This window comes from Balaenoptera musculus, chromosome 20 (genome assembly GCF_009873245.2).
Source record: "Balaenoptera musculus isolate JJ_BM4_2016_0621 chromosome 20, mBalMus1.pri.v3, whole genome shotgun sequence".
Classification (NCBI taxonomy): Eukaryota; Metazoa; Chordata; class Mammalia; order Artiodactyla; family Balaenopteridae; genus Balaenoptera; species Balaenoptera musculus.
This window is the reverse complement of record NC_045804.1, coordinates 18,492,485-18,508,637: the sequence shown is the minus strand read 5'-3', so window position 1 is coordinate 18,508,637 and position 16,153 is coordinate 18,492,485. Positions and strand designations below refer to the sequence as shown.

At 51.8% G+C, this 16,153-nt stretch overlaps 1 protein-coding gene across 1 annotated transcript in view; it reads right to left on the bottom strand.

The window, feature by feature from the left end:
- Positions 1-1,419: 1,419 nt before the first annotated feature.
- LASP1 (LIM and SH3 protein 1) overlaps positions 1,420-16,153 on the bottom strand; it is a 40,170-nt gene continuing 25,436 nt past the window's right edge. Inside the window, exons 5-7 of the mRNA XM_036836774.1 lie at positions 7,541-7,685; positions 7,080-7,183; positions 1,420-4,443 (exon numbers count right to left, since the gene is read on the bottom strand). Of these exons, the coding sequence (XP_036692669.1) occupies positions 4,270-4,443; positions 7,080-7,183; positions 7,541-7,685 (423 nt within the window). The 3' untranslated portion in view covers positions 1,420-4,269. The remainder of the gene's footprint in view (positions 4,444-7,079; positions 7,184-7,540; positions 7,686-16,153) is intronic.

Sequence of the window (16,153 nt, the reverse complement as noted above, 5' to 3'; positions counted from 1 at the left end):
GAACAGAGCTGTTAGGGAGTGGAGACTTGGCGCTGGTTCCCTCCCAAGCAGACTGTCCCTGAAATCACTCCGGAGGTGATTAAAGCCTCCTGGGGAGAAGAGGCTCCACAGACAACAGGGTGCAGGCCAACGGAGGCAAGATTTGCCAACTCATTCCCCGCTATTGGGGCAATATTAGGCAGCCTGCGCCTTCGGAAGGGGAGCAGGTGTCAGTACTGACTTTAATTATCCTACCCAGTGCTGCCTCACCACTCGCTACACCGCTCCAGCCTGGCAGCCGCCTCGCCCCCTAATTACAAAGGCTTACTCTGGGGAAAGGCCTTTCCTCTCCAGCCTGCTGCTATCCGGAAGCCAGGGAAAGCCTTAGTTCTGCGCCCGAGTGGGCAATGCTCCTCTCCACAAAGCCTGACTGGTGGGCCCACGCTGGGGCTGAAGGATCTGGACTCCTTCTCTACCACTGTCCCTTTCCCAACCCTGCAGAAGAGGGGAAGCTGGCTGCCGTGCCTGGTCAGAGGTCAGACCCAGGGCACCTGGAGCAAAGAATGGAGCATGGGAGATACTGCCGGGAGAGGGGCAAAGGGCATGTGGCAAGGTCATGGCGGGAGGCTGGGAGCATCACACTGGGGTCCTAACACCTCCAGCCCTGCCACCAGCTGTGTGACTCCCACCAAACATTTCTGCGTTTCTGGGCTTCAGTGAACCCCATCTGTAAGATGGACATCACAGTAGTTACTTCTCTCACAGAGCTGGTAATAATGTCAAAGGGAAAAAATGTGTGTTTAAGATCCATTCGTCAGACATCGTGAGTGCTGCTTCGGGTTGCCAGAGCACCTTGTGGATGACTTCACCCATGTCATCCCACTGCAGACCGTCCCCAGGCCATCTGTCATTTCATTCCTCAAACGCGTGCTGAGTTCCTCCTTTGTGTCAGGCAGAGCCAAAACTGCCCCCACCCCCAAGCTGAGCTCATTCATTAATTCAGCAAACATTTGCTGAGCAGCTATGTGCCCAGCCCTGGGCAGGCAGCGGGGTTGGAAAGATGAATGAGCCCCATTACCTGCCCTGACAGCGCACTGGCTAGTGGGGAGACAGGTGCATTACAAAGGAAGTAAGACAGTTAAGACGAGAACATGGGAGCTCAAAGAAGCTTCTGGGAGTGTCACCAAGCTGGGCAGAGGGATGTAGCCAGGAGCCAGCCGGTGAGGAGTTCTCCACAAGGAGGAAGTAGGTGCCAAGGCCCCCGTCAGAGCAGACACACCACTGCTCCCTTCCTCCCAGGGTGACAGCTTCCAGGCTGGTCATTCTCCCCCTGAAGGGCAGCAGAGCTCCCAGGAGGGTGATGGGCCAATGCTCCCCAAGCAGACGGGACACACACACACAGCAGCACCTCAGAGCCAGAGAGATAACCAAGTCCGCAGGTAAAAATTATACTTTTATTTGAGTCACCAGGAGAAAGAGTCACTTGTGGTCCAAGTCAAATGTTCAAAATCATAACAGCCCAGAAAGATTTGATCCCAAGCACAAGCCCACGAGGGAGGGGACCAAAACAGACCAAGGAAAGACAACCACCCCATATAAAAAGATGAACAGACGGCTTCACACACACACACACACACACACACACACACACGGATGAAATGTTTGGACAGAGGCAAATTTCACATGGTCATTTCTGTTTCTTTTTAAATACAGGTCTGTGGGGTGGTATTTTTTTTCTCCAGCTATTAAAAAAAGAAGAGGCCCAGAAGTGCATATGTGAGGGGGGAAAAGGTGGAAATTAAGCAATAAAGTAATCTTCCCTGGAGGGACATGAGGAAGAAAACAGGAAGCAATATTGAGAGAATTCACTTTTCTCACCATTGGGCTTCTTGCATTTTATTATTGGTCCACTAAAGTTATATTCACATTCTAGCTTTGCTTTCCTGGGATTAGATCAGCTAAAAAACCTGTGAAATGTAAGAAAAGACCAGGGACTCGGCCCAGCCCTCAGGTTCTGTGCTCTTCTAGGGATGGATGGTTCTGGAAAGGAATACGGACTCCCAGCAGCCCCTGGGTCCCTCAGCACCAGTGTGACAGTCCCTCCTCTCTCTGGGGGTGTGTAAGAAAAGGTCCCCTATTTTTAGGATGGGAGGCATAGAGGGCTGGCAGCAAGATTCCAGCGGCTGGCTTGCCTTGTTTTGGAAGGAAATTTAAGCCGAGTGAAAACAGGCTACTTCTTGCTCCCCCAGGTCCTCCTCCCACCCTCTCACCACCCTGCCAACCGCAGGTTCTCCAACAGGATGTGTCTCTGACCTTTGGTCCCAGAATCCACATTGTGCTTTGAGATCAAGAGGAAACAAAATGGACCAGCGCCTCCCTCAAGGCTCCCAAAATTGTTCCCTCTCTGCCTCCCTCATCCCCCAAACTGCCCAATATAAGACACTCCACCTGCCTTCACCTTGGCTCTGGCCAAGGGCAGAAAGGGATTGGTCAGGCAGGGGCTCAAGCCTCTGATTTGGGGTAAATATTCCCAAGTCAACTCACAAGCAGTGAGGACTTGATGTTAAATATGCCTGCAGGGCACAAGGACGCAAAGATGTCAACCGTGGGGCCTGAGTCAGCGGACTCGGGGTGAAGATGGGAGGGGGAGACCCAGAAGGGTGACAAGAAAGCCCAGAGATGAATAAAGCCAGGCAAGGGTCGTCACAGCCACCAACGAGCAAGAGAAGGGACTTGGAGATAGATAGCACCATCTTTCCCTTCCTCATCCTGGGTCTGTGCTTCCAGTTTTCTAGCCCTGGGACCCTCTCCCTTTGCTTCAAGGAGGCTTTAAGTAAATGGGGAGCGAGCCTGGGCAGGGTGGCGGGGGCGGGGGAGACAGTGCGGGTGACACAGGGTCCCCTGGCCCCCTATTCTGCGGCCCAGGACACAGAGATGGGGGAGAGAATATGCCTGGAGCCACAAAGCCTTCCCCCCACCCCTCCCCCACCAAGCACACCCCCCCTCCCCTTTACTTCTGCCTGGCACATTGGAAAGGGGGTTGGTGGGCTTCCTCCATTCACGGATAGAAGGAGGGATTTTTCACTCCAAAACATAAGGAATTTCTCTCCCCCAGCGTCCTCCCCTCTCACTGTGGGTTTCGAAGAAAATATCGGGGAAGACAGCTCTGCACACAGCCCGCACCCCGCCCGCTTCTCTCACGCTCACACTCACCCTCGCCTGTCGCAGACACCTGCAGACACTCGCTCCTTCCCCCGCAACAAAGTCCTGGAGGTACAGAGGGTCCTGTGGTTTCGCATAGTCCAGCTGGGGTCGGGCGGGAAGTGGGGAGGGGGGGAGGCCATGGAAGGCCTGGAGACACCTTGCCAGGAGGAGCGGCCTGTCTAACTAGATCTCACGGGAGGCTTCCTTGCCCCACCCTTCACAAGGAGGCAAGCCAGGGACCCTGGAGACCGGGGTGGGAGTGAGGGAAAAGGGCTGCGGAGAGAACACCCCGTTCCCCTCCTTCCTGCAGCTGTCGCTAAAGTAAGAAATGTGAGAACCGGACCCAAGCCGAGCTTCCTGGGGAACTGCTCGCCCACACCAGGCTCGGGTGGGCAGCAGAGCAAAATCACAGTGTGAAAAGGAACCGTGTCGGGAGGGATGAATGAATCCCAAAGCAGGAACTTCACCCTCCTCTGTTGCCCTTGAGTTGGGGAGAGGGGGGTGAGGGGGCCCCTTGGAGGGCTGACAGCCCCATCTTTGAGAAGCAGAGGCAAAGCCCATCTCACTGGTCCCTGCACGACGGCGGCAACCTCTCCACCCCCGTCCCCATCCCAGGGGCAAGGGCGGTGGGTCCCACTCCCGGGAGTGTGGGGAGCAACTCCCGGCCGCCCTGGGAGTCCTGGGGGTCTGGGGCTCACCCCAGCCTGGAATGTTTGGGTGTGTGAGGAGGTGGGCAGGAGCGGCTGATGGGGCAGTAAAGAGAGAAGGCAGAGGCCTGGGAGCTGACGGGTCGCCCCCCCAGACCAGCCCCACGGGCCTCGGCTTCCCCCAGAGCGGTCCACACCTGTTCCATCCAGAGAGAAAATCAAGAAGTTGGTCAAGGGGAAAACCTGCCAGAGGAAGGAGCCGCGAAAGTGGCAGAACAAGGCTTCGGTTGGCAAAAGAAGCTGGAAGAGGGGGAGAATAAACAAGCTGTTGCAGATTTTAAAAAACAGAGACACCAAAGGGTGGACAGGTCACGCCCAGGACGGATGCGATGCTGCGGAATGCACTGAAGACGGATGGGGCGGGCGGCGCCCGGCGGGCTCAGATGGCCTCCACGTAGTTGGCCGGCAGCATCCCCGTGTCGCCGGTGCGCTCCACGGTCCCGTACATCCAGCCGTCGTCGATCTGCTGCACGTTGACGATGGTGTCCCCGTCCTGGAAGGAGACCTCATCCTCGTCGGCGGCACTGTAGTCGTACACGGCGCGGTACCGCCTCTGCAGGGGTCGGGGCGCGGTTAGTCAGGGGTGCCTAACTCTCTGGGACCCCAGAGCAGAGTGGACCAGGAGCTGGGAGACACGGAAGGGCTGGGCTCTGCCATGAATTTTCTCACCTCTGTGTCTCATTTTCTGAGAGCAACCACCTTTTTAACAATGTATCTGGCGTCTGCTAAGGGCCAGGCACAAACAGGGATGGAGGTTACAATAGTTCTGCCCTGTCTCTCGGAACAGGAACACAGTAATGTCCGATAGACACCATGCTGGGTAGAGGTTAAAAATATGACATGTCCTGTGTTCTATTATCTGCATTTTTTTTTTCTTTTGGCCGCCCCGCGTGGCATGCGGGATCTTAGTTCCCCGACTAGAGATCGAACCCGTGTCCCCTGCAGTGGAAGCTCAGAATCTTAACCACTGGACTGCTGGGGAAGTCCCTATCTGTGTTATTATAAGCACCAGTCTTTCTTCTTTTTTTGAAGCTGTTGATGAATCTGGTTCCCAAATTCAGGACAAAGACCAATTCCTGTGAGAAAAACCTCCAGGTGACACAAGACATATCTGTCAGGTCCCACCTTCCAACCTCAGCCAAAGTCTTGTGCTTAAGCCCCAGCTCTAGGAAATGTCCAGTAAAAACACATGAACTCTAGCTGTGATCTTGGAAGTAGGCAAGATTCTAACGTCCTCTGACCCTCACTGCCCTTGACATCGACTTGTCTCCGGGGGTCAGCTCAGGCTTTACGGTCCCCCAGGCCAGGCTCTGGGATCAGTGTGGGTCCGGGGCTGGACGAGCCCATTAGAAACCTCCGGGATCTGCCCCCACTGCCTCGCCCCACCACCAGGACCCCCGCTCAGACCTTCTGTTTCCAGCCTCCGGTCTACCTCCTCCAACTGTTCATCTATTGTGATCTCGGGGGAACTTTCCAAAATGCAAACCTGAGGATGTTACTCCGTGGCTTTAAATCCTTCAGAGGCCCCCTATCCTCTTCAGCATGAAATTTCAAACTTTTTTTCCCCCCCGCAGCAGAAACCAGCTTCATGAGCCCCGAAGGCTATGGAAAAAGAGTTCACAACCCTCACGAAATGACTGAAGTGACCTCGGTCTCTTATCACCAACTCTGCCTTTAATCTCTTGGGCCAAGTCACCACATCTAAGCCTGCATCCTGCAATAGCCGCCTAACGCATCTCCCTGCTTCCGCCCTCAACCTCCTATTGCTGCTTCTCAACGCAGCTGCTAGAGCCATCTTTTAAAAACACAAGTCAAACCCCTTACTCTGCACAGCTCACCAGTCACAAAGGCCTTCCTATGGCCTACAAGTTCCTGCATGATCAGACCTCATTCCCTACCCTCTTCCCCTCTCTGGTCACCTTGGCCTTCCTGCTGATCCTTGAACTTTCCTAGAACATTCCTGCCTCAGGACCTTTGCAATTGCTGTTCTCCTCCACCACTCATTCCTTTACTTTACTGAGAACTTTGCTCTTCTCTCCCCTCCTCATTCGGCTATCTTTTTCTTCACAGCTTATCTTTGACCTTTTGTTACATACCTACTTATCTATTGGCTTTCGTGTTTGTCTCCCGGCTGGAATGTAAGCTTCAAGAGGGCAGGAAGGTGGACTTTTATTCAGAGCCAAATCCCTTCAGTCCAGAACAGGCTTAGTGAGTGCTGGAAGGACCGGCTGTTCTATCTGGAACCTTATCCTTCACGCTACCTCTCCGGCCCACCTGACACCCCAGATAGCACTGACAATCATTCCCTCGTTTGTGTGGCCAGAGCCTGAGGCCCGAGCAGGCCACTAATCTCAAGCTACTTTATTTCTCGGAGTATTGTCCCTCCTGCTCCTACATGAGCTACTTTGAATTCCAAGGCACCCGGCACAGAGGAGCTGAGCTTGGCTGCACCCGTCACTGGGATAAGTAGCAGGACTTACAGACCGAACTTCAAGTCTGACGGCTGGTAGGCCTGATCCCACCCCACCTCCCACTTTGCTCGTTAATTTATTCACTAAATGGATGAGTGCCCATTTTGTGCCTGGCTCAGAGGAGGTGAACCGAAGAGACACTGCCCTGCCCACATGGAGCGTCAAGTCCAGTGGGGGTGACAGTCAGAAGATGACAAACCCAGAGAACTGTTTTAAGGTGGAGAGAGTGCTCTGAAGGAAACCAGTGGGGCGGAAGGACAGACACGTCAGGGGAGACCCACTCGATACAGGGTGGTTTGGGAGGGCGCCTCACAGGCAGGGGCAAGCTGAGATCTGAGGGACCTGGCGGGTCGTCGTCATGGAGACTGGGGAGCAGGGCGCAGTCCGGAAGGCCCCAAGCAGAAAGGTGCTTTGTGCGCTCCCAGGTAGCTGGAGTAAAGGAACGTGGGCCGGGAGCTGGGTAGACGAGACTTGCCCAATGTACAGCTGTGGCTGGAACACTGGGTCCCAATCTGCCCCCTATACCACACTTCCTTTCTGCTCGAGAGGCTGAGACCCCTATTATCTGCAGATGGCAAGGGAGCTGGGGTCAAAGGTCAGGGGAGGCCAGGCCTCCTGGGTGGGTTTTCTAAGGAAAGTCCAAGAATTACGTCCAGGAAGTCTCCCCTAGGCCCACTCACCTCCCACACCTCCTCTGCCCGCGGCCAGGGCTACTCACCCCGCCCCCGCCTGGGGCACTGCGCTGTATGGAGACCGGGGCTGCAGGCTCCTTGTAGCCACCGTAGGACTGGGCTGCCTGCTGCTGCTGGGGCTGCTGGTAAACTGGAAGCCGGCAGGAGACGGGCTCAGAAACTGTCTTGCCAAAGCCAGCCTGATCCCTTCTTCCACGAAGCCCATGCCATGTATTCCCACCGCCCGTCACCTCACTCAACCGCCACGCTGCTCAAAGGCTTCTGTCTCTGTGTGCACATTTGCTGGTGCCGCGTATTCTGCAGCAGGGGCTGCGTCTCCCCCCGTGGCGCTGGGAGCCCAGAACGGGCCCTGACCCTGGTGCCTGTGCCCTCGGTAGGGATGGGGCCTGGGGGTGTGTGTGTGTACACGAGGCTTCCCTCTCACCTCCTCCCCGCCCTGCAGCCGGCCCGGCCTCAGGTCCTCTGCCCTCACCGGCCTCACGCTCACCTGGGGCGCTGGTTGGGATGTGGTGAGGCTGCTGCTCCTGGGGCCGCCGGTAGCCAGTGTCCTGGGGATCTCGGCGCTCCGGCTCCAGGCCCTCACCCCCGCTGGGGCCCATGCGGCTCTTCTCGAACTCTTCGTGGTATTTTATCTGCGGGGGCAGAAAGTGCTGGGTGAAGGACCCACAGCAAACCAACCAAAGTTCCCCTTCCGCTGCCACTCAAGATCCGGGGACGGGAGAGACTCCTGGAGGTCTCCAGGCAAAGAGAGCTGGGTTCTTGTTGGGGGCGTACCAGCTATGTGCCCCTGAACAAGCACTTAACCTTGCTACACCTCCATTTCCACTTTACAGGGGTTGCTGAAGGATGCAATGAGATAATGGATGTAAAAGGGCCACGTAAACTAAAGCACCAGACTAATATAAGTGGTCATTTTTCTGTGCCTGTGGCAGGGGCTAGGGCTACCCTGCTTTCACACTGGTCCACAGCAGCAAAAGCAGCAACTCCTGTTTATTGAGCACCTACTAGGTGCCAGGCACTGTGCTAGGTGTTCTGCATCACACGCTCGTTTTACCTTGACAGCACCTACAAGGGGGTACAGTATAGTTGCCATTTAACAGACAAGAAGGAAACGAAGGCACCGACAAGCAGCATGAGTTACCCATGCTCACAGAGACTCCAGAGACTGTGCTCTTAACCAGCAGGCGACTCTGCCTCTTGTGGGCATGACCTTGCAGAGTTCTGCTGAGGACCCTAGCCTGCAGGGCAAAGAAATGCCAGGCCCTCCCTTGAGGGTGGGTTGGTATCTAGAAGATGAGTTCCTTCTCTCCTCAGGTTCCAAAAATGGGCAAAAAGAGGCCTAGAGAAGCCACACACCCCAGGGTCCTCAGCAAGGGCTGGCTGAACTGAACACACCGGGACCCAGAGCTGCGTTCTTAAGATCTGGTCTTCAGACTGTCTGCTCCCAACCCACCTGAGCTGCTTGTTAGAATGCAGGTTCCAGGACCTTCCACAGAATCTACAAAATCAGGGCTTCGGTTTTGGACTATGCACTTTTTTCTCTTTCTTTCTCTCTCTCTCTCTCTCCTTCTTTCTTTCTTTTTTTTTGTGGGGGGTACTATGCACTTTTAAAAGATTCCCCCAGGTGAGTCTGAAGCAGGCTCAAGTTTGAGAACCAGTGATCTAGAGCAGAGGTTGGCAAACTCTGGTCCACGGGCCTGCAGCCTGTTTGCTCACGGCCTGCGAGCTAAGAACGGTTTCTACATTTTGTAATGTTTGGAAGCTAGGGATGGGGGAGTTGGGGGAGAATTAAGAGGAGTAAGATTGGTAACATGTGAAATTTCTATGACATTCAAATTTCAGTGTCCAGAAATAAAGTTTTACTGGAACACAGTCTCACCATTCATTTCCCCATTACCTATGGTTGCTTCCATTGCAGAGCTGAGTAGCTTTGACAGAGGCCCTTCGGCCCATAAAGCCTAAAATATTTACTATCTGGCCCTTTACAGGAGAAGTTTGCTGATCCCCGCTTGCCCAAATATGTTGACTGCATATTCCTGTCGGTAAAATCTGTTTCAACACAATCCTCCCAAATTTCATCTATTTTATCAATTACACACAAGCATCACGTCACAAATACGGAATGTCTCCTGTAAAACTTACACCAAAAATATGAATAAAACAAAGGATGAGATGAAAAAGAACCACCTCCAGGAGTTCTAGGGTTTTCTCCCTGTACTCCCAGTGGCACGTAGCCCACACCCCACCTTGAGGACCCCTAGCGGGGTCTATTCACTTTTCAGAGAGGACACTGGTGGGGAGGAAGCAACCAAGGAGAGGTGGAAGGCCCACGGTTTGTGTGTTCCGGGATCACTGGGCTGGGCCAGCGCTCGGGGAGGAAGTGGGACAGAGAGTGACAGAATAGCTCCCCCTCACCCCCCAGAGGAAACCTGGAAAGCAGGACACAGAAAACTGGTCCTGTCCTGAGCAGACCCAGGCCTGAATTCTCTCCAGGCCTCGGACCAGAAGCCGGTTCTCACTTCCTGTTCACCAGGATCCTGCCCCGTGCTTCTCCCAGTGAAAAAGGGGGTGGGGTTGAGGGGACAGGGAATGGATGGGGGCAAAGCCTGCCCTGTTTCCCGGAGCAGAAGCAACAAGCGATCTGGTGCCCCAGAAGCCCCTGCCAAGGCCTGATCCAGCTGTCCCAGCCCCGGACCTCCCATGGGCCACCCCCTCCCACTTTCTTTGCAAGGAGGGCAAGAGTTAACACTCAGCCAGGCAGGCCTTACACAGGAGTAGCTGGGCTAAAGGTCTGCAGGGGTGGTCGGCTGGGACCACCCACATCGCTCTGCTGCTCTTCCAGCTGTTGACTGACGGTGACCCACTGCAGCCCAGGCTGGGAGAACAGGTGGGGCAGCAGCAAAGCCCAGGATGGGCCCTGTCTGGAGGCAGGGAGGACCAGCCCCCTCCTCCCCCGCCCCTCCCCTTCATGCCCAAGTAGGGACCCACACCCAAATGGTGAAATAAACTGAGCCCATTCCTGAAGGGGAGGCAGCTGGCCCCGGTCAGACTGAAAACCCATCGAATCCCTGAACTCCCACAAGGAAGAGCACCCAGGGGTTAAGTTCAAAGACACAGGGCCAGTGCCCTGCTCTCAGATTCCTAAGACAAGGGCAAAAGGTGAGTCTCCCTTAGCCCCACTCCCTCGGTGACCCTGTCCTCCGGTGAGCAGTCGGGGGTGGGGACAAGGAGAGGCCTCTAGGCTCCCAAGGCAACTGGCCTTCCGACTTTTGTCCTGGGGGGTGGGAAAGGTCAGCTTCCCTAATTTACTGTCTGTTAATGAAAAGAGGTCTGACTCTGGGAGCCGATGACTAGGGGAGGGAAAGTGCACATGTGGAGGCCGACAGAGGCCTCCGGGCCCTGAGGGAGCCAGGAGGTGGGCTGAGGGGCAGGTGTGTCCCTGATGCCGGGGCCCAGCTACCCCGGCTGACAGCCCACTTCTCTGCGTACGGCTCTGTCTGTATTAGTGAAGGGGTGACTCTCTGAGGAAGAAGGCATGTCTGGGTCCCAGGCCTGGCGCCATCCCCTTTTGTGTCCTACAGACTTAGTCCTTCATCGAGAGCTGCAGCGACCCTCCCACGCCTCATCCCTGGGGTCATGAGCCCGTCACTTGCTCACGTGAGCTTGGAAGAGTCCCGTCCCCTCTGGGCCTGAGTTTCCTCATCTTAAAAAGAGGTTACGGAGCTTCCCTGGTGGCGCAGTGGTTGGGAGTCTGCCTGCCAATGCAGGGGACGCGGGTTCGAGCCCTGGTCTGGGAGGATCCCACATGCCGCGGAGCAACTGGGCCCGTGAGCCACAATTGCTGAGCCTGCGCATCTGGAGCCTGTGCTCCGCAACAGGAGAGGCCGCGATAGTGAGAGGCCCGCGCACCGTGATGAAGAGTGGCCCCCGCTTGCCGCAACTAGAGGAAGCCCTTGCACAGAAACGAAGACCCAACACAGCCATAAATAAATAAATAAATAAAAATTAAAAAAAAACACAAAACACCCTACCTTTAAAAAAAAAAAAAAAAAAAGAGGTTACGGCACCACCTGCTCCCACGTGGTCTTGAGGCTCCCGACTACCTCTAGGAACCCAGCCAAACTCTAGCGCTGAAAGCAACTATGGACATGTGTGCGTTTCCACAAGTGGCTGATGGGATCCATCTTGCTCCTTAAAAAGCCACCCCACATGCGTAAATATCCATAAAATTAGGGCCAGCTGATCCAGGTGGACAGAGTAGTGGCAGCCTCCCCACCACCGATGCAGGAACCACCTGTTAATCATAATAGTAATAACCTTGACCTCTGCTCAGCTCTTCACACTGAGTTCTCTGCACATAATCTCCCTTGGCCCTGACAATAATCACCCTAAAAAAATAAGTCGGATAGGTACACTTTAATTCCTATTTTACAGAAGTAAATGAGGCTCACAAGTTAAATGACTTTCATTACTCGGTCAGGGCTGAGGCTGGTGACACAAGGACAAAGCCACAGCTGGATGGGCCCTTTCCCGGGTCAGGGTGACCACATGCCCAAGTCTGCCCCTAGTCCCAGTTCATGCCTTCTGGAATAAATATGAATAGCACTGCCTTTCACTCTCAAAAGGGATGATCATCACAAGGTCACCCTAACTTTGAGAGAAGGGGTGCCTGGCACTGAAGTCAGGAGTTGCAGCACAGAGGGGAAACGCACTGCAAAAAGTCAGGCTGCAGCTCCCTTCTGCCCAGCCCCACCTGATAAAATTTCACTCCTCTCAACTTCCTCTCCCTCCCCTGCCCAACAAGCGAGGAAACTGTTATTACTTTGCCGATCAACCTAATAGTTTGAGAAGCAAGGAGGCACCTTAAAGGGTGTTAGCACATTCAAAAGGGAAAGGAACATTGTTCAGAGGCCAAGGCCCTGTCTGATCCCTCCCTGTTCCAAGCTCAGCAAAGTTCTAATCGTCTAAATGCCCTGAAAAGGTGTCACCATAAGCTCAGAAATGTCAGCAGAGCCCTGGTCTAAAAACTGTCCTGGGATCCCATGGAAGGATGCCAGGCTGTAACTGTGCCCATGAGATCCAAGTGCACATGGGTGGAGGGACCCAGGCCTAAGGACCCTCCCCGCTCATCCAAGGGCCCTGCCAGCCAGGACTCCAGGATGACTAGTTGAGGGTCCATTCCAAACCTACGAAAAATGCATTTTTTCTGCTAGCTGATGTTCTGTTTTCTGAACCCCTGCTCTCCTGATTGTGGTGGAAAACAAAGGTCTGACTCCACACTTGCTTCCACATGATTCTACATCATGAGCAAGAAGGGAACATCAGGCTTTGAATGGAATAGTCAACTCACCAGCCAGGGTCTGTTTTTTTCTAACAGTGTTTCCGTTTGTTGCAGTCCTCTGTGGTGCCCTTATATGTATAACTCATTTCCTTTTCTCAGCCAGCCCAAGAACAATGTATCATTGTCATCCCCATTTTACAGATGGGGAAACCAACGCTCAGGAGGTTGGTAAGGGGTGGGTGAGTCCTAACATCAGCTCCTAGTTCTCAACCACCATGTTATGCTGTGTTCCCTGTGAGAGACTAACACGATTTTGTTCTTAAAACAAATGTAAATCTGTGCTCGATTTCATTAGTAATCAGAGAAATGCAAGTTAAAACCATGAGATACCACTACACACAATCAAAATGGCTAAAATGAACAAGTCTAAGGATGTAGAGCCACGGAAACTCTCATCACTGCCGGCGAGAGGGTGAATCAATACCACCGCTCGAAAAGTAGTTCAGCTTATCTGGTAAGGCTGAAGGAACATACGCTCTGAGATCTGGCAATTCTACTCCACCTTAACACTAGGAAATATGTATGAAGCTGTCCACAGCCATAGAAGCAATCCAAATGACCATCAACACCAGAATCAATGTAAGCGTTTTAAATGGAATGCTATACAACAACAAAAAAGAACAAACTACAGCTGCATGCAAACATGTACATGATTCTTTAAACCCAATGTTGCCCAAAGGAGGCAAGACACAAAAGAATAGATATGTTCAAAATTGGGAAAAACAAAACTAAATTATTCAGAAATGCATAGTTGGGGTGGGAGGGATAAATTAAGAGTCTGAGATACATATACACACTACTAAATATAAAAGAGATAATCAACAAGGACCTACTGTATAGCACAGGGAACTATACTCAATATCTTGTAATAAACTATAAGGGAAAAGAATCTGGGGGAAAAAAAATATGTATATATATAACTGAATCACTTCTCTGTACACCTGAAACTAACACAACATTGTAAACCAAGTATACTTCAATTTAAAAACAATAAAAAAAAATTACATGCTAAGAAAAGAAAGCATAGCTACATTTTAAAATTGTAAAGAAAAGAACAGCACACGCTTTCAAAAATTAAACTGCAGGGTTGTCCAACAAGCCCACCTCCGGGCCATTTGTCTCTGGGGCTAGAATTTTCTTTGACTTTACTATTTACTACTGATTAGGCCTGGACTATAAGGAATGAAGTTTATTTAAGGAATATAAGCTACTAATTATTTCTGACTGAAAGAAATGCAAAGGATTTCTGCCTGTAGCAAGCCTATCTCCAAAGCTTATGGTTTTGGGTTTTTTAATAAATTTATTTATTTATTTGTTTGTTTTGGCTGTGTTGGGTCTTCGTTGCTGTGCACTGGCTTTCTCTAGTTGCGGAGCGGGGGGCTACTCTTCGTTGCAGTGCGCAGGCTTCTCATTGTGGCTTCTCTTGTTGCAGAGCACGGGCTCTAGGTGCCCGGGCTTTAGTAGTTGTGGCACGTGGGCTCAGTAGTTGTGGCTTGCGGGCTTAGTTGCTCCGCAGCATGTGGGATCTTCCTGGGCCAGGGCTCGAACCCGTGTCCCTTGCATTGGCAGGCAGATTCTTAACCACTGCACCACCAGGGAAGCCCAAAGCTTATGGTTTTATAGTCCTGGAGGACATTAACTAGTTCTGCAGCTAATGGCAGAACACTAACTAGTTCTGTATCTAATTATATCCAGTGCTTTCTTTCACAGACTAGGCATCACCTCTGCCTGTCAGATGTTCCAGCTGGTTCCTCATAATTAAGGTAATTATATGATAGGTACTCACTGCATGAGAGTTACATTTTTTGTTGTTGTTTTTTTTAACGCTTTGAAAACTCTATTTTGACAGGGGTGCTATCATGCTCTGCTTCTTGACTTGCATGGTGAGTACACACACAGGTGTTTATGTGTTACACTTCACAGAAAAAGGAAAAGTTAAAAGACCCAAAATTGTATACAGAAAATCAGTATATAAGTAGATATGTAGATAAATAAAAGCTTCTCTGCTTGAAGGCTATGGCTCCCATATAGGGACCTCAGCAATTAAAGACTCCCGTCCATTACAGCCATCACAGCTGGTGACCAAAGGCCAGGATAAATTTCAGCTCACAGCCTGCGTTCCTGGCCTCTCACCCCTTCAGGTGCCTTTAATGAAGACACAATTACTAAACAACAAGGTCCTACTGTATAGCATAGAGAACTATATTCAATACCCTATGATAAACCATAATGGAAAAGAATATAAAAAAAAAGAACGTATATATATGTATAACTGAATCACTTTGCTGTTCAGCAGTAATTAACACGTTGTAAATCAACTATACTTCAATTTAAAAAAAAAGACACAAATACGCACCACAGATGTCTAACTAGCACCTTGCCCCCTCAGTTTTCCAGACATCCTCAGTACTAGACAATGGCCTAACTTTTCAGCCAAACTTTAGTCCATGTCCCTTCTTTAGCCACAGTGTAGAAAGCAGACAAGTCTGCCTTTAAATTAATAGCAATTGACAATATTTATCACATGCTAAGTGCTTGACATTTTCCTCGCAAATGAGGAGTCATTTGACGTTAACCTGGGAAGTGAGTGACAAGCTACACACAGGAACGCTATTTTGGATACAAAACAAAAGGTGTGGCTCTAAACACCATCTTTCCCAAAACTCTTCTGGAGGAGGGACAAGTTAACAACATGGTTTAAAGTTCCCTGGGGGGTTCTGGGATGTGGCCAGGCCTGGCACCTCTGGTGAAGCTTTTTCAGGCTCTTGGTGACGATTCTCAAACTTCAGGTAACCCAGGGAATGTGTTAAAAATGCTGGTTTCTGAAAAAGAAATTTTATTTTCTATCTCTTTAATTTTGTATCTGTATGAGATGATGGCTGTGCCTTAAACTTACTGTGACAATCATTTCATGATGTATGCAAGGCAAATCATTATGCTGGAGAGCTTAAACATATACAGTGCAGTATGCCAATTATAGCTCAATAAAAATAAAAAGGAACAACAAAAATAATTTTAAAAATAAAATGCTGGTTCCTAAAAAAAGAGAGAGAGAAAATGTTGGTTCCTGGGTTCTGCTCCCAGGTGGCCTGGGGAGGAGGCCTGTGAGCCTGCATTTTCAATCAGCCTTTGCAAGTGATTCTCATCCAGCTGTTTGGAGGCCCACAGTTGACAGACTAACTGTACTTGCTAAAACCAAGAGTCTTCCAGAACTGTGGTCACAAGTCACAGGTTCCAGCTAAAGCTGCAAAAGCAGAACCAGGTCAGGCTCAAGTCACCTCCCCCACCTCAGAGCAGAGGACAATCAGCTAATTGCAGCCCTGTGGTTAATGATAAGATGTTATCTCCTCAGGTGTGAGTGTCTTGGCCAGAGTGAGCTCTGTTACCAGGGCTCCTCAGACATTAACACCTCCAATAACTAGTTGGGGGGGAGGGGGAGGGGAGGGGAGGGGGAGGGGGAGGGGAGGGGAGGGGGAGGGGGAGGGGAGGGGAGGGGGAGGGGGAGGGGAGGGGAGGGGGAGGGGGAGGGGAGGGGAGGGGGAGGGGGAGGGGTGCGTACAGGTGCAATAGGCCGTGTGTGAAGTATTCTGGAAGCCTTCTCAAAAGGGAGGCAGGGATGACTGGGCTTGTCTCCCTTCTTCTAAAAGCCCCAGGCTGGAAGCAATGAGTGAATGTGCTGGGGGTTGGGTTGTAGGCGGGGAACAGGTATCCAAGATAAGACAGTCTTCACAGTGAAAAGCCACAGAGGCTGAAGACCCA